This window comes from Mirounga angustirostris, unplaced genomic scaffold (assembly GCF_029215605.1).
Source record: "Mirounga angustirostris isolate CCGP_5_RB_7025 unplaced genomic scaffold, mMirAng1.0.hap1 SCAF_10, whole genome shotgun sequence".
In the NCBI taxonomy this organism is placed as follows: domain Eukaryota; kingdom Metazoa; phylum Chordata; class Mammalia; order Carnivora; family Phocidae; genus Mirounga; species Mirounga angustirostris.
In genome coordinates, this window is record NW_026991718.1 from 11,108,709 (window position 1) to 11,135,443 (window position 26,735).

Sequence of the window (26,735 nt, forward strand, 5' to 3'; positions counted from 1 at the left end):
CCTGACCTGCTCAGGACGATTTATCCTTTTGACTTTTTCATATGTTGTTGACCATTTTTGTACCTACATTGATGAGGATTGTTGTCTGTGATGTTCATTACTTACCGTATCATTGAAAGGTTCTGGCATCAGTATTATCCTGGCCTCGTAGAATTAGTGGGATGTGGGTCGTCTTCCTCTATCCTCTGAAAGACTTTGTGAAGGTCACATATTATTTCTTTGACAGAATTCACCAATTACAGAATTGTTGTGTTTATCATCCTAAACAGCCCATCGTAACCCCGCATGTGATCTTGGTGAATGCTCCATGTTCATCCTATAGGCTTTGGGTGTAGTTCCATCTAAAATCAGGTAGGTTCCAGTTGATTTATAAGGTTGGCTGTGTCCTTTATGTCCTTACTGATGTTCTGTCTACATGTCCTATCAACTTCTGTACAAAGAGTATTAAAAGCTCCAAATATGATGATGGGTTTATTTCTCATTTCTGCCAGTTTTGAATTCATGTATTTGGAAGCTCTATTATTATTAGGTGCATGTCATATTTAGGATTATAATGTTTTCCTGATGAGTTGATATTTTAACCATAATGAAACACTCCTCTTTGGTTTTGTACATTCTTGTCTTGGAAGACTACTTTGTCAGACATTAACAAAGCCACCTTTTTATGGTTACTGTGTATAAGACATATATTCTCCACTCTTAATCCCCACATGTCTGTACTTTTATATTTAAATAATATTTTCAGTAGTAAGGGTCTTTCTAATTCGGTCTGATAATTTCTATTTTTTTTTTTTAATTTTATTATGTTAGTCACCATACAATACATCATTAGTTTTTGATGTAGTGATCCACGATCCACTGTTTCCGTATAACACCCAGTGCTCCATGCAGTATGTACCCTCCTTAATACCCATCACCGGGCTAACCAATCCCCCCTACCCCCTCCCCTCTAAAACCCTGTTTGTTTCTCAGGTCCAGAGTCTCTCATGGTTCATCTCTCCCTCCAATTCCCCCCGCCCATTTTTCCCTTCCTTCTCCTAATGTCCTCCATGTTATTCCTTATGTTCCACAACTAAGTGAAGCCATATGATAATTGACTTTCTCTGCTTGACTTATTTCACTTAGCATAATCTCCTCCAGTCCCATCCATGTTGATGTAAAAGTTGGGTATTCATCCTTTCTGATGGCTGAGTAATATTCCATTGTATATATGGACCACATCTTCTTTATCCATTCATCTGTTGAAGGGCATCTCGGCTCTTTCCACAGTTTGGCTATTGTGGACATTGCTGCTATGAACACTGGGGTGCATATGGCCCTTCTTTTCACTACATCTGTGTCTTTGGGGTAAATACCCAGTAGTGCAATTGCTGGGTCACAGGGTAGCTCTATTTTTAAATTTCTGAGGCACCTCCACACTGTTTTCCAAAGTGGCTGTACCAACTTGCATTCCCACCAACAGTGTAAGAGTGTTCCCCTTTCTCCACAACCTCTCCAACATTTGTTGTTTCTTTCCCTGTCCATTTTTGCCATTCTAACTGGTGTAAGGTGGTAGCTCAGTGTGGTTGGTTTTTTTTTTTTTTAAAGATTTTATTTATTTGAGACAGAATGAGAGAGAGAGAGAGAGCACATGAGAGGGGGGAGGGCCAGAGGGAGAAGCAGGCTCCCTGCCGAGCAGAGAGCCCGATGCGGGACTCGATCCCGGGACTCCAGGATCAAGACCTGAGCCGAAGGCAGTCACTTAACCAACTGAGCCACCCAGGCGCCCCTCTCAGTGTGGTTTTGATTTGGATTTCCCTGATGGCTAATGATGATGAACATTTTTTCATGTGTCTGTTAGCCATTTGTATGTCTTCTTCAGAGAAGTGTCTGTTCATCTCTTCTGCCCACTTTTTGACTTGATTATTTGTTTTTTGTGTGTTGAGTTTGAGAAGTTCTTTATAGATTTTGGATACCAGCCCTTTATCTGTAGTGTCATTTGCAAATATCTTCTCCCATTCTGTGGGTTGCCTCTTTGTTTTGTTGACTGTTTCCTTTGTTGTGCAGAAGCTATTTATCTTGATGAAGTCCCAAAAGTTCATTTTTGCTTTTGTTTCACTAGCTTTTGGAGATGTATCGTGAAAGAAGTTGCTGTGGCCGATGACAAAGAGGTTACTGCCTATGTTCTCCTCTAGGATTTCGATGGATTCCTGTCTCACATTGAGGTCTTTCATCCACTTTGAGTTTATCTTTGTGAATGGTGTTAGAGAATGGTCGAGTTTCATTCTTCTGCATGTGGCTGTCCAATTTTCCCAGCACCATTTATTGAAGAGACTGTCTTTTTTCCATTGCATGTTTTTTCCTGCTTTGTCAAAGATTATTTGACCACAGAGTTGAGGGTCCATATCTGGGTTCTCTATTCTGTTCCATTGGTCTATATGTCTGTTTTTGTGCCAGTACCATGCTGCCTTGGTGATCACTGCTTTGTAATATAGCTTGAAATCGGGCAACGTGATGCCCCCAGCTTTGTTTTTCTTTTTCAACATCTCCTTGGAGATTCGGGGTCTTTTCTGATTCCATACAAATTTTAGGATTGTTTGTTCCAGCACTTTGAAAAATGTCATTGGAATTTTGGTCGGGATGGCATTGAAGGTATAGATTGCTCTGGGTACCACAGACATTTTAACAATGTTTATTCTTCCTATCCATGAGCACGGAATATGGGGAAGGAAGGAAAAAATGAAACAAGATGAAATCAGAGAGGGAGACAAACCATAAGAGATTCTTAATCTCAGGAAACAAACTGAGGGTTGCTGGAGTGGAAGGGGGTGGGAGGGATGGGGTGGCTGGGTGATGGACATTGGGGAGGGTATGTGCTATGGTGAGCCCTGTGAATTGTGCAAGACTGTTGAATCTCAGATCTGTACCTCTGAAACAAATAATGCAATATATGTTAAGAAAAAAAAAAGAAGAAGAAGAAGGGAGCGGGAGGGGAAGAATGAAGCGGGGGAAATCGGAGGGGTAGACGAACCATGAGAGACGATGGACTCTGAAAAACAAACTGAGGGTTCTAGAGGGGAGGGGGGTGGGAGGATGGGTTAGCCTGGTGGTGGGTATTGAGGAGGGCACATTCTGCATGGAGCACTGGGTGTTATGCACAAACAATGAATCATGGAACACTTCATCTAAAACTAATGATGTAATGTATGGGGATTAACATAAGAATAAAAAATAAAAAAGAAATGCCTTTTTAAAATCTGGCTGCTGCCTATATTTCCTCCTCTTTGGTTTTCCACAGTTTGATGGGGATATGCCTGCAGATTGTTTTCTTTGTATGCATCCAACTTGTGTTCATTCCCATTCTCCTTCTGGGACTCGTCCCCTTGATGTGTCCCACACATCAATGGTGCTCATTTGTCAGTCTTTTTCTCTGTGTTCTTGAGATTGGCAACTTCTCTGTTTGTCCCCAGTCTCCTGACCAGTCCTAGTGCCATCATCAATCTGCAGGAAGCCAAACTAGCGGGCGTTTAGTTCAGTTATTATGGTAACCATTTATTTTCTGCAGTTTCAGTTTCTTCACTGATAGTCCCTATCTGTTTAATCATTAAGACCATGTTTTCCTTTAAGGCCTTAAACATATTTGAAAGTGTTGTGTTAAGTCCTTTGTCTGCTAAATTCGACATCTTCATGCAGGGTCTATTTCTACTGATTACATTTTTTCTTAGCTTCCTATCACTTTTTCTTATTTCTTTGCATCACTAGTAATTTCTGATTGCACACTGGACATTGTCAGTGACACAAGGTAGTGGTTGTATCTTCCTCCTGTGGATTTTTGTTCAACACATTTACTATAATCACCTTAAACATAGGGGTGGTGGGTTTGTGGAAAACAAAGGTGTTTATTAAACCCCTGTAACTTTAAAGCATTCCGCCTCCCAAGGTGTCTCGCCTGCAGGTGTTCCCGAAGCTTGGTTTTAGGCTCTGTTAGGACAGTTTTATGGTGACCTTCATGCCTGTGGTGTAGCCCTTCCGGATTCACAGCTGCATGTCTGGGAGTTAACAGTTTCTCCACCCCAGGTGCGGTGGACTTGCAGTGTTATCAGCACTGTTAGACCTCTAGTATCTTTGTTTGCTCATGCCCCTCAGTGCCTTTCCAGAGGGGCACTGAAAAGTCTTTCCCTGTGCACTGGTATCCTGGCATTCAACCAAGGACTTCTGGAAAACCTACATACACAAACTTCTAACTCACCCCCACCACCTCCTTCAGGGGACTCTGTTGCCTTGCCCCACAGGTTCGGGCTGATTCAGAAACCCTGCATCCTTGTCTTTGTCTCCTCACTGCAGCAGGACTACATGCTATGCTTGAGTTCCACTGTCCCAGGTGGTGCTCACCTTGTGCTGTCCCTTCTCTCAGGGCTCATGGGCTTAGACTGCCAGCCGCCCAGTGCCTGAGAACAAGTGTGCCTTGTTTTTTGAGTGTAGTGGTTCTACTGCAGAAGATATGCTGTGTGGGCTTCTAATGCTCCTTGTTCTTTCTGTGCTCACTGATCTCAGAACCTGTGTTGGATAGGAGATTTATGCCACCAGCTGCTTAGTCTTGTTTCCTGTGTCCAATGTCTCGTGTAAGGACTTGAAAATTTCACTGTGCATATAAATCATAAAGGGAATCTGTAAAAGATCAATTCTTAGGCCGCTTTCTCTGAGATTCATATTTTACAGGCATGAAGATAGGACTTTGAAATCTCCATTAATTTGACATTGCACATGTTCTGACACACATCATGAAACACTGCTTCCATGCAGCAGGGCCATCCTACATGGGATACTCTAGTTCCCCATGCACTTTGTCTGTTACTAGGAAGAAGCGTGTTAAAAAATGTCCATGTTTGTAGGTTGGTGAAGCATTAATCAGTGCATAATCTAAATCCAACTTTTAACTTTAAATTTTTTATTTAAGTTCTAGTTAGTTAACATACAGTGCAATATTGGTTTCAGGAGCAATTCAGTGATTCATCACTTACATACAACACCTAGTGCCCATCACAACAATTGTGTGCCCTCCCATCCCCCATCTAGCCCATCCCCCACCCACCTCCCTCCATCAACCCTCAGTTTATTCTCTATCATTAAGTCTCTTATGGTTTGTTTCCCTCTCTTTCTTCCCTCCTCATCTGTTTTGTTTCTTAAATTCCACACATGAATGTAATCCTATGGTATTTGTCTTTCTCTTATTTCACTTAGCATGATACACTCTAGCTCCACCACATTATTACAAATAGAAGATTTCATTATTTTTGATGGCTGAGTAATATTCCATTGTGTTTACACACCACATCCTCTTTATCCATTCATCATCAATGGACATTTGGGTCTAAATGTAATTTTTTAAACAGAAATATTAATTGTAGTTTTAAAATAATTTTGAACAAATTAAATAATTAAAATGATTTTCAATAATATTTTCATATGAGAGCACAGTGCTACATATCTCATGCTTGTTCGTGGGCTATCTGTATTCAGTCTGAGGCACCCACCTTGGGCTCATAGCCAGCTTCCTTCCACATTTATTTCCATAAAATTAACTAACAGGTCACTAGAATGGGCAGCAATTGGTGGCATTACTGAAGTTCTGAATTTTGGATATTCTGACCTAACATAGAGTGAACAATTACAAAGTGGTTTCTCACTGGAGGCTACTGAGAAGGTAGTACGCAACATTTCAATTATGCAGACCATAGACGGAAGACTCCAAGCCCAAACCGTTATTATACATGGCTCTTTAGAATATGCTTCCTTGTGGTGGGCTGTCATGGCCCAGTGTTCTTAGAGATGCTCAGCAATGGGACTTTGATTTCTTTTTTATCTTGATCAATAAAGACTAATGATTATTAAACCTAGGAAAGACTCAAATGCTAGCAAGCAGCCAAATTTATACCACTTAGTGTTCAATCAAAAATGAGTGTTCTGCCCAGCAGACGACCATGCCCGTGGGTCACAAGTTTGCAATTTCTACCTTGATAAATCCTGCTGGAGGTATGGGTCCATTTTTAACATAATTTCATGCTGTACTATAACACGATCATAATGGTGCAGAACACAGCACCTCAGTATTGCGCATGGTGACACAGAGCACTGCGTGGCTGGGGGTAGAGGGGCCAAAGCTGCGCACACGGTCACACTGACCTGGCCAACAAGGACCCTGTGGGGCCCTCACAACTCAGAGGAGACTGAAGGAAGAGTCACAATTATCACTATACTTTCAAGCTGTGAAGTGTATGTGACTCTCCCAGGCTGACATGGTCACAGGGAGAAGCTGTCGGGGTCACCAGGGGTCTGGGCATGACACCAAGAGCAGGTGGGCTGCACTGTGAGGGGACATCCCCAGATGTGTCCCCAGCATGCTGCTTCCCCCCTCACCGCACAGCCCTGAGGAGACAGGCTTTGAAAATACTTCTTGGGGCGCCCGGGTGGCTCAGTCGTTAAGCGTCTGCCTTTGGCTCAGGTCATGGTCCCAGGGTCCTGGGATTGAGCCCTGCATCGGACTCCCTACTCCGTGGGAAGCCTGCTTCTCACTCTCCCTCTCCCCTTGCTTGTGTTCCCTCTCTCACTGTGTCTCTCTCTGTGAAATAAATAAAATCTTAAAAAAAAAATACTCCTTGCCTTACTCAGATGTTATGACCTTGTATCATAAAATTCATGCTTTTAGAAATGAAACTGATTAGAACAAAATGCATGTAAGACTTTTATAAACACTTCTTTTTTTTGTGGAAAACAAGATGTAACTCACTTATACTCCTAAAAAATAAATGGAAAAAAATAAAGAAATCTAACACAGTCTGAATAAACTGGTTTTCCCTACAAGACCTACAACTGGGTATGAGGCAGTCATCTGCATTTTGGATCTTGGCCCACGTACCAGCATGGAATTTTAAATTTGTTACGAACACGAGAAACTACTTTTTCAGGATCAGAGATTCAGCAACAAGAGGCAAAGAAGCCACGCTGAACTATTACCTCTGAGTTCCGCATCACTGCTCTGAAAAGTTTTTCTTTAAGGGAAGGATTTTTTAATAATTATGTAATTAATTTCACTGTCAGTATCTAATTTAAGGTAAGTACATGGAGTCTCTGATGACGGATTATCTTGACTGCAGTATCACAGGCCCTTCTAAACAGTATTCACGTTCAGTGTTCTTGTCTTTTTTACTTTGAGAAACTGTAATCACCTTGACACAGGGCGGGCTTCATGCCCATTTCGGGGAAAGCGTTGGTGATCGTGCTGTGTCTATACTGTAATTTTTCCTTCAGCTTTCTTTAGTGACTTTGACGTGGTAATTTTGCTTCAGAAACTGTTCTCCTCGCCGGTTGGTCTCCGTGGTGCATGACGGCCCAGGCCTCCATGGCTTCCTCCTCGTGCCTACAGGGCAGCTTCTGCCTCAGCTGCACATGCACGTGCAGGCGGGAGGCGGGTCGGCTGGAGTGCCACTGTCCACGTGTCCTGCGGCTGACGGGGCCACAGCAGAGGTGCTCCGTGCACCAGGTCCTCGGGTGTGCCCCGAGAAGCAGGAAACCACGCCACTACCCACACGCAAGGTTCCGACCGCTGGGAAAGCCATTCTCCAGCCACAGCGAAGGCAAGTGCCAGAGCTGCCTCATGGGCCTTTAATGCGCCATGAGCCCGTCCTGGTGGCACCAGGATGACCGCCCAGGCCAGGCCAGACCGCTCTGTGTCCCCACGGGCCGCTCCCCGGGGACGCGCTCCAGAGGAGCAGGTAGGCAGACAGGCGCCAGCTCCACGTCACTGACCTGCCTCCGCACAAGGTCCCGACCCACCCAGCCCAGGGGGCTCGCGGCCCCGGACAGCCCGCCACCCGAAGTCCCCGCGAGAGAATGTGCCTGAGCAGCGCCACCTTGCCTCCTGAGTAAGGAGCGAATCCAGCCCGGCGCTTTCCTCTGGGCACTGAGAATGGTCACACCCTTCGAAGTACAAAATAACAAAACAAATATTTATTTAATGTAACAATATTTTAAGACAGCAGCAGAAGTGCTTTTTGCTCCTTTTTTACACAAAAAGAATCTACAGCTAAAACAGGCCACACAAAGGGACCTGGAACCCACACAAGGTTTGACCCTTACCAGAACGTATCATTTACTAAATTAAATAAATTCTTAGTCAGTGATTCTACAGGAGTTTAAAATTATGTAGCTTTTTAAAAGTCACATATTTCCTAGTTTTCTAGCTGTGTGTCACTTAATTTCCTTGGAATGTCTTCAGTTGTCTGTCGATATTTGAAGGTCTCTGAAACGAAGGAATCTGTCTTCTGTGCAGAGGATTTTCTTCCTTCCGAATCCTTCCCGGTGGTTTGTGCTGAGCTCCTCCCTGGAACGGCAGCCCGGCTGGCGCGGACACAGTTTTCCCGCCGCCTGGGACACGGCCGTGCCACTGGAGACACAGGCAGAGGAGAAGCACGACGGCCCCCTCTGTCCTTCACTCCTCGCGACACGCCAGACATTTTAAAGGAAACCATGGAGCCTATCTTCTTACACACAATATACCTCACTGAGTCATTCTGTGCTTTTGACATAAAAGCAAATCCACTGTATGAGATAGAAAAGCAGAAATATTGAATATAAATTACAGTTAATGCAAGAACAGTAATTCACTATTTCCACATTTTCAGTACAAAAGAACTCTAAGTTTTAGCTGCTGCTCATACAAAACTATAAAATTAAAATAGTATAATATAATTAAATGTGATTTTAGTAGAAATCTATTACAAAGATTTCTCTGAAACTTCAGGTGTGGGAGGGAATGTCGTTGCTACCACGTCCACGGAAGCCGTTTGCCACAAGCAAGGGTGAGGAATGCCCGCACCCCATTCTGCAGTTCTTTCCCAGGGGCCACAGGGGCTGCCCATGGAGGCCCGGCCCCTCCACAACCCCCACCTGGAAGCGGCTCCTGGTGCCCTCGTCCTGACGGCCTCCCCACCTGCTGGGCGCATCCCTCACCTCCTCACTCCTGTGACACCAGAGGGTCCCCGCAGACCCGTGAGGGATGCAGCAGGTGGTCACGTGTGCTACCGGTGGGGCGGGGTGGGGGGGGCGGCGTGGTGACAGCGGCGCAAGCTTCCCTGTGACAGGTGCTTACTTCTCCTGCAATAGTGCAAACAGTTCTGGTCTGGTCTCTATGCTCTTCACTAGGTCCCTGGACACAAAAGAATGGGGGATGCAGACCACAAACGCTGTTCTGTGCATAGTCGTCCCAGGGACAGCACATGCGATGTCATCAGATATGGGGCAGGGGCTCAAGAGTTGGGGGGCTCCAGGCAAAGCCAGGCTTCCAGGGGTCTGAAGATGTCGGTCGTGCTGATTCCTGAACCAGAGCTCAGATCCACACACGCCCAAATCACAGCTTGGAAGGAAGAACTTGTCAGTTAGAACTTACTACTCAACGCTCTCAGGGTCTGAATTTAAATCAGTAAATTTACCAACAAACCTGTCATATTTACACACTCAGTGGAACTTTGGAGAAGACCTATATGGAATATACTCTGTATGTTCTTAGGCCGTCCACGGTCTCAGGTCCTGTGTCTCAACACAACTGCCTGCAAAGCCAGCACGTGTGTGGTAGGCAAACCCAGACCAGAACAGTAATTTAATGCCCGAATCGCAAGTACTTCTCAGGCCTGGACTTCTGTTTCTGAGCGTCACTGTCTCTGCTGGGTCCCCAACACTTGCTGTTGCCTTACACCATCCTGGGCTCATCCTGTTCTGTCTCCGGATCAACTCAGCCTTCCAAATAAATACTTATATGCATTATATAAACATACATACTTAGTATGTATAATGTAAATAAACGAGAAACAAATACTGTGTATTATAATTACATACAAATGTGTATTTTATACAAATATATCCCCTCAACGAGAAACGCTGTTTAACCCAAACACAGACCCTGCTCCAACCTTGCTACTTATTTTTGCTACTCAGTACCTGGGGCCCTGGATGTAACCCTGTGATCCTCACTTTCCTAATCTATAAGTAGAGTTAACGTGGCCACCTTTGGGAGACTGGAAAGGGTGACATATGACGATACGGCGCTGTGCCTGAAATACAGGTGTGCTGATGAACACAACACAGACGTGAGAGCCTGTTCTCCGTCATCAGGTTTCACATCCACTCCAGCACCTGCTTATACTAAATTTTCTCAGCAGCTCCTTTTTCACGGATGTTGAACTTCGGTCTTAGCCAAGATTATCTCAAACATTACAGATGCCAATTTGGGGGGGATGCACCCTCATTAGTGCACTTTTTAAATTTCTGTTTAGTGTCTGGAAGCGCGGAGAGGAGACTATGTGCAAGCGTCCATGTGAACAGCTCTGCTCGAATCCCTGCAAGGCACCTGCCTCACACAGATTCCCACCGTTACCCTCAGAACAGCAAAATTCTCACCACCAACACCCAGTGCCATACTGACGTTTTTATCAAGATATTTTTCAGGAAAAAAAAAGCAACACCTAAGAAATTACCCTGGAAGTTTTCCTTCATGCCTATGGCTTCCCATCATTCAAACAGCGAAGAATCCGTGTTCAGGAGGCCACGGCAGGAAGTGGGGAGCACCTGCCTGATGACGCCTTGTAGCCTTCTCCTCCGGGAAATAATGGCACTGCACTGGCGCTGAGCTGCTGGGCCGGTGGCAGGTACGAGGTCCCCACAGCCTTGGCAGTCTGCGCCCTGCTCTCCTCCCCTCTGCCCGACCCTACCTCCTTTCATTCCGAGAAGGCTCCTGAATCAGTGAGAAGACCCATTGTGCCAAGGCCGACTGCACTGTCATGGACAGCTTGCTGGAATCTTACTGACAATCTTCAGGGAGGAACAACTCCTAAATGGACCATCATGGGGACATGAGCACTTTCATTTGCAAAAGTGTGGGCTTCCCCGAAACGAATGTGACTGAGTAGTTCAGCTGCAGTGTGTCTTAGTTCTAGGGAGGCACCAGGAGAGGAGCCAAGTAACGGGCACCCACCGTGAGCCTGCTTCTGCGGTCCTGAGTTTGGAGGATGTTGGCTGTCCTTCCTCCCCCCACGGACACAGGAGGGTTGCTTCCCTTGCACCTGCTGGGTGCTGTGGGGGTGCCTGGACATGCTGGGCTTCGTGTCCTCAGGAGCTCAGAGCACGAAGGTGGTAAGCAGCTTGCACAGGAGGTCTCGGGGGACGTCTGCCAGGGGCCCCCAGGGAGAAGCCTTGCCCACACGGAGGGACCAGGCACACGGGACAAGCTTCCCCGGGCGGCCTCCAGGGAAACCATGAAGCTCCTCACAGAGCAAGTCATGCGCTTGTCCGTCTGTCCCATGGCAGGCAGGCCTTGCAGCCGTGACCACTGGGCTGGCCCCGTGACCCCCCGGACCAGCTGCTTGGCCCAATGTGGTTCACGTGGGCTTGAGCTATGACCCGTTTCTGCTTCTGCTTTTCATCGGTCAACTCTCGTGGGCAGCTCTTCCCTCTGGGGCAGAGAAGAAGGGCCATGGGCCCCACACGGTGGGGACTTGCCTAATTCTCTTTAAATAGACCCAGAATTAAGATAGTTTCTTAACAGCTTCAGCTCTTCCTGCCGTTCCTGTCCTCATTTACTTTGAGAGCACCACGTGTCCAGAAAATGGGCACTGTGTGCCTCAGCCCTGACCCTCCCCGCCGGAGTGCCCTGAGGCCAGGAACCCCCCGGCAGGACTCGCGAGCCCGTGGCACATGCAGAAAGGAGCCCACAGTGGCTCCCTGGTGAGGCCACCCCTGCTGCTGGGAACCAGCTCCACATGTGCTTCAGGAGAAGAGCCCCAGCAAACGGAGACAGCTTCTCCCCAGCTGCTTGGCTATCTCCACAGTGGGGTGGCTGTTTTAATCCAGTGGGATCCCCCCTGAAATAATATTTCTCATTTGTTTTCTCTCCAAGGAGCAACTCTTAAAGGCACAAGTAGCCATCAAATATTAATTATTGTTGAGGGAAAAGGTTTATTCTGAAATTGTTTCCCACAGCTAAATTAAGACACGCATCTCAGGAACGAATAGCAGGTGCCACACAGAATGGTCTCAGCATTTCATAAGAAATAGGTAAATAATTTTTCTATTTAAATTTGACATGAGTGGAAACATTTAGTCTGTTATTCTAAAATATAAATTCATTAATTTTGTGAAGACAGCTATCTAAATTACTTACACTGTATCAATTTTTAAATATCACAATACAATTATTAAAAGCAAATGATTTTACTGACAACAGATTGTTGCCATATTCTTCAAACCGAAATCGTTATCATCATAAGATGAAAAATCTCTTATGAAACATGAATAATGGAGAAAAAATAGGACCTGACTCTTCCTAGACTCTTCATGGGTGTTTGGAAGCCAGCAGGCTTGCCACCATTACCCAATCTACTTGAGATAAAGATCAATAAAATACTGAAGCACATGATGAAAAGAGAGAGGGATGGGAAAATATTATTCTAGAAAAATACGGTATTAAGTAGGCTTGCGGGCTTCGAAGGAGAGCCAGCGCCCCAGCATAACCCCGTAACCAATGCAGCCACGCCTCAATGTGACGAAGCCACGTCTTGCATAAAGCTTGTTAGACACAGCTTGGATCCATGTGACAAAGACGGATGAAGGATGAAGAAAGTTCTAAGAGACAGTCATTTCTGATTTACAAGGGGAAAAGCCAACATTTTGTGAACTAATAATAACGGGGAAAAACAAACCCATCTCACACAGGGATACGAGAGCTTCGGAGTCTTGCCGCAGTTGTGTAAAAATGTGGCTCCATTCTGACTTCAGCATCAGCGTCCTAACTGCCATGCAACAAGTTAGCCCTGAGCTCAGTGGCTGAAACGACACAAACACTGCTTATCACTGCGGGAGGGCAGGACTCTGAGGGTGTGAGCGGGGCTGGTCCTCGTGGCCGCCGGTGGCAAGTCTGATCCTCGCTGTCCCACACCCCCTCTCGCACGGGGACCAGCGAGTACACGGCCCCGTGGCAGCCCAGGATCCCCTGCCCATCTCGGATCTCAGACACACCTGCAAGGTCCCTTCTGCATGGTAGTAACATACGCCTTCACGGGCTCCAGGGATTGGGCCGTGGGCATCTTTGAGGTTGTTGGCTACCACAATCCCCAGGGACTAGAAAATACACTTATATACGTGAGTATTCAATCATGGTTGTTTAACAGATGAATGGCTGACTGACGGAAAAAGTATTTTCCTAATGCTAAATCACCCAGTCTCTTCTCTCAGCCTCTGCAGCCAGCCTGCCTGGTCCACACTCTGGTCTACACCCTGGCACCATTTATACCCCTTGGCGAGCTACTAATTTCCCGAGAATCAGTTCCTCACCTGTAAAATGGCAGTAATCAAGGGCTTGCCTGAACGGGGTGATGAGGACTGCATGAATAGACAGGAGGTGCTCAAGCATACTGAGTACACAGTAAACGCTACAAAGCTGTTCATTACAGAAGGCAGAGTTCTAGGCCCAGAGCATGCAGTGGGTCAAATTCCAACTCAGGCATGCACTAGCTGCGTTTCCTTGGTAAATGAATTAACACCTTGTGTACCATGTCTACCCCTTTCTGCACAAAGCAGATAATCACGATAAATACACAGCATTTAGGAGGATTCCTGCCATAGAAAACCTGCTCCGTAAATCATGGCTGTCATTGCGGTTATCATCACAATTACTATTCCTTTCTGACCACGTCCACCTAGTTCCCCTCCTCCCAGCCTACCTCTGGCAGCCACTAATCTGTCACTGTTTCTATGAGGATGTTTCTCTCTCTCTCTTTTTTTTTTAGATTCTACATATCAGTAAAATCATACAGTATTTGTCTTTCTGATTCACTCCACTCAGTATGATCCCATCAAGGTCCATCCAAGCTGTCACAAATGGTAGGATTTCCCATTTTCCTAAGGCCATACACGATTCCATTGTAGATGTAGATGTAAGTACACCTATATTCTTGTTCCATGCATCCATCAGTAGACACTGAGGTTGCTTCCTATCTTGGTGCTTGTGAATAGGCTGCAGGAACATGGGAATACAGGGGTCTCTCCCAGACAGTGATTTCATTGCCTTTGGATATATTCCCAGAAATGGAATTGTGGGGCCATATGATGGTTCTATTTTTAACATCTTGAGGAACCTCCATACTGTTCTCCAGAGTGGCTGCACCAGTTTGCATTTCCCACCGGGAGTGCACGAGGTTCCCCTTTCTCCACATCATCCCAACACCTGTTGTTTCTTGTGTTGTTGATTCTAGCCATTCTGACAGGTGTGAGGTGATACCTCACTGTGTTTTTTTTTCTTAGAAAGGGAGTGTGGGAGAGGAACAGAGGGAGAGAATCTCAAGCAGACTCCCTGCTGAGCACAGGGCCTGATGTGGGGCTCAATTTCACAACCCTGAGATCATGACCCGAGTAGAAATCCAGAGTTGGACGCTTAACCAACTGAGCCACCCAGGTGCCCCTGTGCAGAAGCCTTTTTGTGTGATGTTCCACTTGTTTATTTTTGCTTTTGTTGTCTTTGCATTTGGGGTCAAATTTCAAAAATCATCACCAAGACTAATATATCAAGGCACTTATACCCTACATTTTCTTCTAGGAAGTTTATGGTTTGGGGTCTTACATCCAAGTCTTTCATCCATTTTGAGTTCATTTTTGTGTATGGTGTAAGAAAGTGGTCCAATTTCATTCTTTTGCAAGTAGCTGCCCAGCTTTCCAAATACCATTATTGAAGAGACTCTCTTTTTTCCATTGTATATTCTCAGCTCTTTTGTAATAAACTAATTGACCACATAAGCATAGGTTTATTTCTGGGCTCACTGATCTATGTGTCTGTTTTTATGCCAATACCAGATGGTTTTGATTACTATAACTTTGTAATATAGTTTGAAATCACGGAGCATGATGCCTTCAGCTTTGTTCTTTTCAAGATTGCTCTGGCTTTTGTTTTTTCTTGGCTTCATACAAATTTCAGGATTGTTCTATTTCTGTGAAAAATGCTACAGGAATTTTGATAGGGAGTGCACTGAATCTGTAGATTGCTTTGGGTAGTATGGACATTTCAATGATATTAATTCTTGCAATCCATGATCATAAGTTATCTTTTCATTTATTTGTGCCTTCTTCGGTTTCTTTCATTTATGTCTTATAGTTTTCAGTGTACAGGTCTTTCACCTCCTTGGTTAAATTTATCCCTAGGTATTTCATTCTTTTTCATGCAATTTCAAAAGGGATTTTCTTAAATTTTCACTTTGATAGTTGTTATTAGTGTACAGAAATACAATTGATTTTTGTGTATTTGTATATTTGTATATCTGCAAATTTGCTCAATTTATTACTGCTAACAGTTTTTGGTAGAGTTTTTAGGGTTTTCTCTATATAATACCATGTCACTACAAATAGAGACAGTTTCACTTCTTCCTTTCCAATCTCGATGCCTATTATTTCCTATTCTTGCCTAATTCCTCTGGCTGGGACTTTGAGTCCTATGCTGAATAGGACTAGGAAGGGTGGCATCCTTGTCCTGCATCTGACCTTCGATGAAAACCTTTCAGCTTCTCACCACCAAGTACGCTGGTAGCTGTGGACTTATCATATATGGTGGGCTTTATTGCGTTGAGATACATTCCCTCTGTACACAGTCTGTTGAGCATTTTCATCATGAAGAGATGTTGAATTTTATGAATGACATTTTTCTGCACCTATTGAGATGATGGTATGATTTCTGTCCTTTGTTTTGTTAATGCAGGGTAGCACAGTGACTGAACTATGGATAGTGAAACCTCCGTGCATCCTTGGGACAAATACCCTTGACCAAGGTGTACGATCCTTGTACTGTACTGTTGAATTCAGTCTGCGAATATTTTGTTGAGGATCTTTGCATCGATGTTCATCAGGAATATTGGCCTGTAATTTCTTTTCTTGCCTGGTTTTGGAGTTAGTTTGAAATGCTGACCTTGCACAGTAAGTTTGGAATTCTCCCCTCCTCTTCAATTTTTTAGGAGAGTTTGAGAAGATTGGTGTTAATTCTTTAAATGTTTGACAGAATTCACTGTTGAAGTGATCTGGTCCTGGACTTTTCTCCGCTGGGAGTTTCTGCTTATTGATTCGGTCGCCTCACCAGTAAAGGGTCTGTTCAGATATTCCCTTTCTTCATGATTCAGTTCCAGTTAGTCATATATTTCTGGGAATGTATCCATTTCGGCTGGGTCATCTGATTGTTGGCATGTTATTGTTCACAGTGGTCTTGTGATTCTTTGTATTTCTGTAATATCAGTCATTTCTTCTTTTGAGTCCCCTCTCTTTTTTCATGGTGCGTATAGGTAAAATTTTGTCTATTTTGTTTATCTTTTCAAAAAACTAGCTCTTGGTTTCACTGATCTGTTGTCTATTTAGTTCTTATTTCATTTATATCTACCCTGCTCTTTATTATTTCCTTCCTTCTACCAGCTTTGGGCTTTGTCTGTTCTTCTGTTTCTAGTTCCTAGAGTTATAATGTTGGGTTGTTTATTTGAGCTCTCTCTTTTCTCCTAATGCAGGTATTCATCACTACCAATGTCCCTCTAAGGATTACTCTGGCTGCATCCCATACACTTTGGCATGTTGCATTTCATAATTTTCCTTTGTCTAACGATATTTTTGGATTTCTATTTTGATTTCTTCACTGACCCATTAGTTGCTCAGCAGCATGTGTTTTAATCTCTACATATTTGTGAATTTTTCAGTTTTCTCCTTGTAGTGGATTTCTAGTTTCATATCACTGTGATTGGAAAAGATTTCTGATATAATTTCAATCTTCTTAAAGGTTGAAATCATCTGTGGCTCTTAAGTAGTAAACTTAGCCTATTTATACATATTTTATTACTACTATATTTGTATTCATATTTAGCTTCTTACTTTGGTTCTTTTGTTACCTTATTTTTCTATTATTTTTTTCTTTGTGCATTTTTAACTAAGAGTTTTTTGCAATTTGTTCTTTTTCTTCTGATCTTTAATTTTACTGGTAGTTTTACAATTTGTGAAGCAGTTTAACAACAGAGGGACTTCCACACATTCATTCCAGTCCTCTGACTCTGAGTAATACACATTGTGTTCACTAGTCTGTATCTCTGCTCTCTTCAGCTGCTAGTACTTTCCACAGACTATGTTTGTGTAGATTCACATACATATTTGCCTCTTTTAATCTCCAACTGCCCTTCTGAGATCACTTTAATTTCTCTTCCTGAAATATGTCCCTTAGAAATTCTGTTAGTGAAATTCTCTGGTGACACAGTCTTCCAAATTCTCTTAATATTACCACGTCTGTATTTCTACCTTGTTCTAGAGAGATGGCTTTATGAGGAACACAAAGATATATCAACAGTTATTTCTGTCTCCATAGTTTTGAAACTGGACTGTTATATGTCTTCCTCTGTTACTGTTGAGAAATCAGCTGTCAATAAAGTTATCATTTTTCATAAGTGATCTACGATTTCTCTAGTTGATTTTAAGATTGATTTTTGGCAACAAATCAAAGTATATGATTCCATCAATCTGAAATTCAAAAATTTTTTAATTAATCTATGTTGACTGAGGTCAAAGTAGTGATTATTTTTCCTTGTCAGGGGAGGGGTAGCTTTGAGAATCTGTGATGTGCTACAGGTTGACCAGGGTGTTTTAAATTTCTTGAGCTGTTGCTTCCGAATTGTATACTTCCCTGTATGTGCCTCATCCTTCAATTAAACAGTTAACTATCATTCACTCATTATCTCTGCCTGGAAGCCCAGCTGTTCTTTCATCCAGAAAACTTTATTCCTTGTTTATATATTTAATATTTGTTACATTGTTTTATTGGTTTAATTATTTTTATTATGTCTGCTTTTTCTTTTTCACAATTATTTACTAGTTTTTATCTGTTCTCATATAATTTCCATAAAATTTTATTTTGTGTTTTGATATATTTTTCCTATACATTTCTTGAATCATTCAGTTCTTTGAAATGACCTCAGTCTTTTTGAGTTTCTGGGTTTTTGTTTTGTTTTGGTTTTGTTTTGAAATCTGTAACTTGGAAAACCAGGTATTTACTATGAGGTATTTTTTCTTTAATTGCAGCTCCTTATTCATTTTTGGTAAGGTTTTCTTACGAGGGGAAGTACTCAGAGCAGTGTTATTCTGCCTCTGCCGCAGGTGCAGCAGGAGACAGGCAAGGGTCTGGTGTCTCAGGATCCGGTGGGCGCCCGAGAACCCGAGTGAGAACACACAGTGAAAGCACCCACTCTCAACTCAAGACAATGGAAACCTTCCTGACATGAAAACGTCAAGGAGTGGTCCGCTCTGTGCCCTCCCCAAAGGCCTGCGTGAGCACCAACCAGGTATGTAGGGGGCCAGGGGGGCTTGCAAGTGGGAGGTCAAGGGGACAGAGGAGAAATCACCTAAATAGATGATATGACGTGAATGAGACTTTCTTTGTTGTAAACATTCGGTGAGGATTTCTGATAGAGAAATAGTGTAGCAAACAGATGAAGTCAGAATTTTAAACTGTGTGAGGCACACCCAAGGGCTAACCCTCGTCTTATGGGAGGGGGTGGGGAGAAAATGTCACGTCTGGGAAGGGGAAGGGGAAGGGGAAGGGGTGGTTAAAAGGTTAGTTCAGAATAAATAAGGCAGCACAGGAAACCCGTCCAGTGATGACGGACAGGAGAATGTGCATTCCACGAGGCTTGGCCACCTCTGCACAGAGAGGCTGCAGATGCAGCTGGGTCAGCAGCATAGGTTGTAAGAGCCGGAAACCCAGCCCTGAGGGATCCTGTGATTACAGAGCTGCTCTGAACTCTGTCTCTTGCTCAGCTGGGCTCAGTCCTGGGAGAATGAAAGTGATCTGAGCAACTCTGAAAATGTCACCATTAGAAATCCTGAGAGTCTAAGAATGATTCCAACTCACTTTTTCCATAAAACAAAGTGCAGGGCAGGGTCTGTTTATTCTCTGACCCACACATGCATGACCACTTCGCTGTGTTTGACATAATCCACTGTTGAGTGCAAAGGATGACTGCAGTGCTAAATAGCATTTAGAAGAGAAAAAGCCCAACAGCTAAGAATGTGGAGCAAACCAGCTGCTGGATTATTAATGGGATGATTAGTGTTTCCATCTGGAGAACCAAGTAGATAGTCTTTAAAATTTTTATAGGATTTTGAGTCTTGGTATCTTTTAAAAAATGATGATTTTCCGACTCTGAGATTCAGATTCTCTGTAATGTGTTTTGAACAACTCTGACATTTTGTTTTGAAGGTGAACTGTTTGACTAGTTAGAGAGATTGATAAGCTGTGCATCCCTCTTTCCCCCTTTTGTGATAAGGATGAGGAAGATGGCTGAGGACATGCACTCACAGCACCTCACGCTGGGCACTGTGCCCACACCAGTGTAAGGATCGTGTCCACTGAGCCCAAGAACAGAGATGGCTCGAGGCCGTGAGAGAGAGGTGCTGGGGAGACAGTGGGTAGGTTCTCCCCAACCCGTCTGCTCCTTTCTCAAGTGCGCACCCCATCTCCCACAGACTGCGTCACCTTTCCTGAGTGACTCCTGGGCATGTGTCCCACGCTCTGTACAACTCTCTCATTTAAGAGGAATCGCGTTAACGTGATCCTTGATGGTTTTTAAAAAACAGCCCTCAGCAGGCAGTTCAACCAGGATACTGTACAAAGGTGAAAAAAGCAGTGAAATAAAAATCTTAGGAAATTTCCTAGAAAGTAGCCAAATGAGAAACAAAAGGAAATGTGGAGAAGTAAGGGCTCTGACTGACAGAAGGAGGCGCTCGAGCACGCACGGATTCCGAGGTCCAGGGTGGGGGCCGGAGGGAGGCCCGCAGGGTGCCGTGAGCCCTGACGAAGGCCGAGGACGCAGCCTCAGCAAACACGAGATGTCAGAGACAAAGAAGAGGCCATATTCGGTCACCACGTTGGAAGCTGTCTGAGCAAATGCCCCCAGACCCTCAGCCACGTGAAGAGAAAACTTCCTGGCATTGCCACTAGAAACCACACACAGTGGAAACAGGCTCAAGCTTAGAGAAAATAACCCATTTTAAAATAACTTGAAACAGACTGGCCACCCACAGGCCTTGACTTCCAGTCGGAGTCCTTGAGGAGAAAGGATGCTGATTCTGTAAGAGCAGCAAATGCAGGAGTCCTGATGAGGTCAGGAGGCTGCAAACTTCTCCACGTGGAGCGACCCTAGAACTCGTGACTTGTGTGGGGTGAGAGTGGGCTCACACACATGACAGCAGCAGGGAAGTTACAAGGACAGAGTCATAAGGTCCTTGCATCCTTCCAGAAGGAAAGAAAAGACCTATGTTTCTATGTTGTAAGCCAAGTAGATATATGGCAAAAAATCAAGGGCGAGCTCTAAATAAATGCAAATGAAGTATATACATTTCAAACAAGCAAAGGAGAATTTTAGAAAAAAGACACATGAAAAACTTAACCAAAAGAATATAAAGATCAAGAAGAAGAGAAGGAGTATAGTAAAAAGGGACCAATAAAAATTCAAAGTCCGTGATCAGAAACAAGCTAGAATACACATCAGTCATCACCACACACTCCACCAAGGGGCACAGACTGTCAGATTGGAGCATAAGAAATAAGAAAGCACAAAAATGCAGATAAAATGAAAGGAATAAGGGAACAAAAATGAGTAGAAACTGTGGTATGTGGATCCATGGAGCCAAAAGGTGGTAAAATGAACAGTCTTCTGTTGAAATTAATCAAAAAGGAAAAAAAATAAACTCGATTGAAAAATATTAAAGAAGACCTAAGATTCTTTCAGCCATAGGAAAGATGACCCCCGCTATAGATCTAAATTTCATACAGTTACAATAAAAATCCGAAGACTTCTGTGGAATCTGATCAGAGGTTTTAAAAATTCTCAAGAAAAACAGGGAGAGAGAGGATGGGAACAACAGAGTGAATTAAAAGGAGGTAAGGCTTTTGCCTGCAGATAAAAATGCATTATAAACACGTAGCAATTAATGTGGTACTGGCTTTGACACTGACAAAGAGAGTATAAGCGGGGCTCAGCGGTAAACCTGCGGCCAGGACACGTGGCTGAGGATCCAGGTGGCACCACGGCCCCTGAGGAAACAGGTCACGATAAATCGTTACACAAGAAAATGAATCTGACCCCCATTTTTCACATGTTTTACAAAAACAAATCTCATATGCTTTAGAGATATGAAGTGAAAAGCAAACAAGAAAATATTTAGAAAAAATACAAGCAAGTTATCTTTTATGAACAAAGGATAAGAAAAGTTTCCCTGAACCAGATTCTAAATCCACACAGGAAGACGTGGACGTGTTTAGCTGTGCTGAAATTAACTTCTATTTACCAGAAAATAGTGTAAGTACAACAAAAAACTAGCTGTAAACTGTGAGAGGTTTGTGACCGACAATCAGCAGAGTATTAGCTCCAAGCATATGTGAAGAATCCTGATGGGTCAGAGAGGGAAAGACAGACAACCTCATGTCCACATGCAAGCGTGCTAGACAGCATTTCACCGATGATGAGAAACCAAAGGTAAACACAGAGGAGGAAGCAAACAGACCTCCTCTGTGATGGCGGAAATGAAAATAAATCCCCAGCGAAACAGCCATTTTATACACACTGTATTTCAAAGCATTAAGCCCCAAAAGATACCTAGCAGTGCGGGAGCCGCGGGCCAGCAGGGACTCCCCAGTGCTGCTGGGAGGGGGAGCAGGTGCACGTGTGCACGCGTGTGGAGAGAAGGAGGCGTTACTTTAGAAACCAAACACTGGCATACTCGACCTCTGACTGTGGCAGCCCGATTTCAACAACACTGAGAAAAGCCCACAGAACAAGTCAAATGTCCACTGCTGATCAATAATCGATAAATAAATTGTAGTATATTCAGAGAATTAACATCACATAGCAACGAGCAAACAAAACACTAGACCCATATGCCACAACATTTGTGGATCTTAAAAACGTAACGGTAATTAAAAGTGTAAATCCCAGAATGTTATAACAGAGTAAAATTTTATAAGGCTCAAAATGAAATGGCACCTTTTTAGGGATACACATATATACATATACACAGACAAAAACATACACATATATATACACACACACGGATAAAGCTATCTTCTGTTAAAGGGATGACAACACAAGATTCAAGATGCTGTTTATTTCTGGATGGGCCAGAAAATGGTACAGAGATGTGACACGTAGATTAAAAAGCTCGCGACAATATTCTAATTATTGATCTGAGTTGAGTTTGTGGCCTTTTGTGTATTTTGCTTCACAGCTCACAAAGATGCTAAATGCAATCTTTAAATATCAAGAGCCACGTTAAAAGGTTAAAACGAAAAACAATGCTATTTTCAGAATGTTATGTCTGAACACGGACCTTGTTCTCAGGTCCCACTGCAGGACCAGCATCCGGTGGTGTAAGGAGTGCAACTGGGTATGATTTCTGATAAAACGTTCTCAGACTGTTTACGGGATTCTGATTTGCGTCCACTGATGCCCGTGGACGAGGAGCCTGCATCCTGGAAGGAGGCTGCAGCAGGCCCTCTGTGCGGAAGTGGGACTGGGCCCCTGTGGGGGGAGGCCCCGCGGCCAGGCCACTGCCCTGCTCTGGCCCAGCTGCGCGGTTCTCTGGGTGGGGAGGGGACTTGGAGCATGATGAACACTCACTGCAAGTACCCAGTATCGTGCTTGCTTGGGGGGCTTCTACTGATTCGGGAACAAACCCTGTGTAGCGTCCCTGTCAAGGGAGCCTGACAGAGGCGTCCTGAAAACAAGGTCAGCCTTCGGGCAAATCAGAGCAGGACTGTGAGATCTGCCTCAGAGCTGAGCATGCCCACCTGCTTGCTGAGATATAAGGAATCACGAGTACAACATACTACACTGTGGTGCCGAGGCCTCCCCCATCCTGTCCTACGTCTGTCCTCTGCATCTGTCACCGTGCGTGACCTCTCCATCTTGGGGCGTCTGTGCTGACCGATACCCCCGCTAAGTTAGAGGAAGAGAAGCCGCGCTTACTGTGCTGGTGGGGTTGCCGTTCAAATGCAAGCCGCTGTCAAACAGTGGAGAGCAGGCCCGGCTGCCGTGGTCGCTGGCTGGCCCTGGGGACCCTGCGAACAAGCAGAGACGTTCCCTCAGACAGAGCACGGGGAGCCCTGGACTAGAGCGCCTGCTGTTTCCCGAAGCACCAGGCAGGCTCCCAGGACCCCACACCCACCCCTCACGCGGAATGGGCGGTTATAGGCTGAGCCGCCAACACCTGCCTTGCTCTGGGGCCCTGTGGCCTCCGCCACCACCAATCCGGCCTCACACAGGAAATGGGGCAGACGGCGGACGACAGGCCACCTGACCGGAGGCTGCAGCACCAGGGTCCAGAGCCTGCGTCCACAGGGCACGGGGGACTGTCCGCATGGGTCCTGGGGACTCTACCCTGTCCTTTCCAGCACTAGCATCCCATCGGCTGATTTTTTAAACACTAGTCCTGATTTTCTGTTCTTAATCTTCAAATTACTTATCTGTTCGACATTTTCTGACTATGTTGGCACTGCAAAGTGCTTTAGTAGAAAACACAAATATGAAACATACAGATTTGTGGACAGTGGTATTTAAAAACAAACACCTTGTGATCGGGCCAAGAGCAGAGGTCCAGGGCCAGGAAATGCCCGCACCTCACCTGCAGTCAGCCAGCCACCACTCCGAGCTAAGGGTTCCTCTTCTCAGTCACCTACACCCGCCCCTCTGAACGAGGCCCCCTTGCTGGGGAGCCATGGGCACCCGCAGCAGCTCCCTGTAGGGCAACGAATCCCATTTGGTGGGGCCACCCAACTGGCAAGGGGAAGCGGACTCTGATCTGTAAATCTGTTTGTTTATTGTGGGAGGGGAAGAAGAGAGAGAGGAGGAGTCAGGGAGGGCAGAGGGAGAGAGAGAATCTCAAGCAGACTCCACCCGCAGTACGAAGCCCAATGCAGCTTAACCGACGGAGCCACCCTGGCACCTCTACAAATCTGTTTTGTGTGAGAAAAGCCAAGGCATTGCATTAAAAATCCAGATTTCTGACTTTCCGCCAGCCTTGCTCACTGTAGACAGAAATGTGTGCTGAGCTACGCGGAGCTCGGCAGCCAGCCTTCCCTGCCTCCAATCCTGCCCCGTCGCTGTGTGACGCATGGGGCACCCACTGATACACCCCCGTGGCATCCCTCTCCCGTCTATGTAAAATCTGTGAGGACCTCACATTCCCACTGAACGCCACGTTCCTGTGTGCATGGCGAAGTGCATAGCCCCAAGAACTCGGGGGAAATGCACACGGTCCTCCTTTGCTCCAACAGTGGTGCTCGCTCGTGTTTGACAACCATGCTTATTCTTGCTTTCGACCAGCTGCCGACTGCACAGTGCTTCCCCAGGCCAGCACCGAGTCTGCCTCTCAGCGTCTCCCCCTGGGCTCTCCATACTGCCTTAACATTGACTCGAGAGCAGAGTCAACACCTCCCTAATTACCCGCACCCTCCACAACTCCCAAGGACATGGCCTGATGGTTCCATACAGACACGGATGGGGTGTGAGGTCAGGGCTGCAGCTGCAGAGGACACAGGATGGACGGGTCCCAGGCTCGTTCCCTGCTCTAGTGTGTGGCTGGCTCCCACCAGCAATGACCTATCGTAGGATCGAGGGTTGAGCAGGCAAGAGCGAGTTTGCCTTCGCTGTGGCTTCACCAGAGGAAACTGCTTGAATTTGGGGAGAGATTATGACCACTATAATTAATTTTTTTAGAATACTAAAGTTTTAACTCTTGTAGATTATAAAGAACCAAATAAAAGCAAAAGAGACATTTATACTGAATGGATAGAAAATTCAACGTCCCTGCCACGTGGGAAGTCTGGGAGGCAGAGCTCACATGGCTCAGATGGCAGGCCACGTCTGACTCCCCATGGGAACCGTGAGCACCTTTACAGGAATGCTGACCTGTGTGCCCAGCTGAGCTCACCATGCAGGTCCCGAGGACTCAGCCAGGTGGTGCCAGGACATCAGCAGCAACACGGGGGAAGTGACAAGGCTGCTGGCTATGCATCATTGTGATCGTCTCTCAACAGAACAGCCTCCAGGAGCTCCAGCTGACGCATCAGAGTTCCACAACGATCCCGTGACCACGGGGGCATGGCCACCTCAGGCCAGGGGTGGCTCCCTATTGACAGGCTTCAGTGCAGGGCATCCCTCTCCGGCCACAGCTTCAGGATGCTACTGTGGTTGTTTGAATTCTGCACTGTCAGTCACATTAGTGAAAGGTGGCCTGGAAACCCCACCCATCCCACTCTGCCACGGAAGTCACCTCCCCTAGAAGACACGGCAGATGAAGCCAGCACGTGACCATCTTCAGTGTCGATGCACCAGCCCCTGCCCGTCCCCCCGTGCCTTCTGCTGCAACGTTACGTGATAAGCTTTCTAACCACGCACAAGGACACCAAGCGGATAGACGCGCAGGTAGACAGACTGATAGAGAGGCGGACACACAGACCACCTGGTGGCACCGCCCTCCGTGGACACGTTGCCACACACGTGATATCCACATACATGCCCAAAACTCACCGGCCTTTACATTCTTCTGGAAAGAATCACTGTGAAGCCCTTGCTCACAGAATCTGAACCCAGTCCCAGAGGGTCAGGAGGCCACTAAGCCCTGTGTGCAATCAGCTTCTTCCAGCCATATTTCTTTACAACACTCTGAGATTTGAAGAAAGAGGACAGACAATTCTGCAGCCCTCTTGCTGTCAGGGAAGGAAGCTTCCGCTGCACTTTCCCCACCTACACTAACCCCTGTGTCTCACCCGAACCTCTCCTCTGTCGTGAACTGAACGTCCGTGTCCCCAGTCCCCCCACGTGAAGGTGCTGGGTGCCTGTGGGAGGTGACGAGGTCACCTTGTAAAAAGCCCCCGCAGCTCCCTTGCTCCTCCTCACAGGACACGGCCAGGAGAGGCGTGCACGAACCAGGTCCTCACCCGATGTCCAGCCTCCAGAACCCGGAGCGAGAAGCCTCTGCTGTCCAAGCCGCCCAGCTGCGGTGCTTTATTACCGCAGCCAAGCAGACCGACCCACACCGGCCTGCCTCCTCACTCAAACTGCGGGACGTGCCCGCGGGCTCCAGTCCCTGCGCCCCAGGACCCGGTGCAGCTTGCCACGGGCAGGAGCTACGAGCGTCGCCTGCAGGCCTGAGGCTCCTCCTCTCCCGTGAGCCGGTGGGCAGGCCAGGGGCAACCCGGGTCGACAGTCCACCCAGGCCTGGAGCCCCACCGGCTCCCAGGACCTGCACACATCCTGCACCGCGGCTGCTCCTCTTGCAGTCCATATTCCCCCAAGCCCCACAGGACGTGACGCGGTGCTACGTATGGTCTTTGCTCGTCTTTGGATGGCTGGCCCGACGGCTAAAACTCCCACTTCCGCTACTCTGGGCACGCTGCCTTCCGCCTCTCCAGCCCCTCGGGCCGTTCTCCTGACCCCGGAACCCTCTGAGCACTTTCATCGAACGCCCCAGTCGCAACGGGCAGGCTTGTAGGAAGGTAGGCCATGCGGTAAATCTTACTGACATGTTTGTACAGCAACAAGAGGGATGGCCATTTTCCCACAATCAGTGAATACAGGTGAGGTTACCCCACTAGGCTCTGATGGGAAAACATGCAGTTCCTGAAACTGATCTGCTCAGGTTCTCCG

The 26,735-nt window shown here is 45.9% G+C and overlaps 1 protein-coding gene across 1 annotated transcript in view; it reads right to left on the reverse strand.

Moving 5' to 3' along the window:
- Positions 1–26,735, reverse strand: part of SNTG2 (syntrophin gamma 2) — a 156,007-nt gene that overhangs the window by 87,121 nt on the left and 42,151 nt on the right. Inside the window, exon 8 of the mRNA XM_064573510.1 lies at positions 23,055–23,146. Coding sequence (XP_064429580.1) covers positions 23,055–23,146 — 92 coding nt within the window. The remainder of the gene's footprint in view (positions 1–23,054; positions 23,147–26,735) is intronic.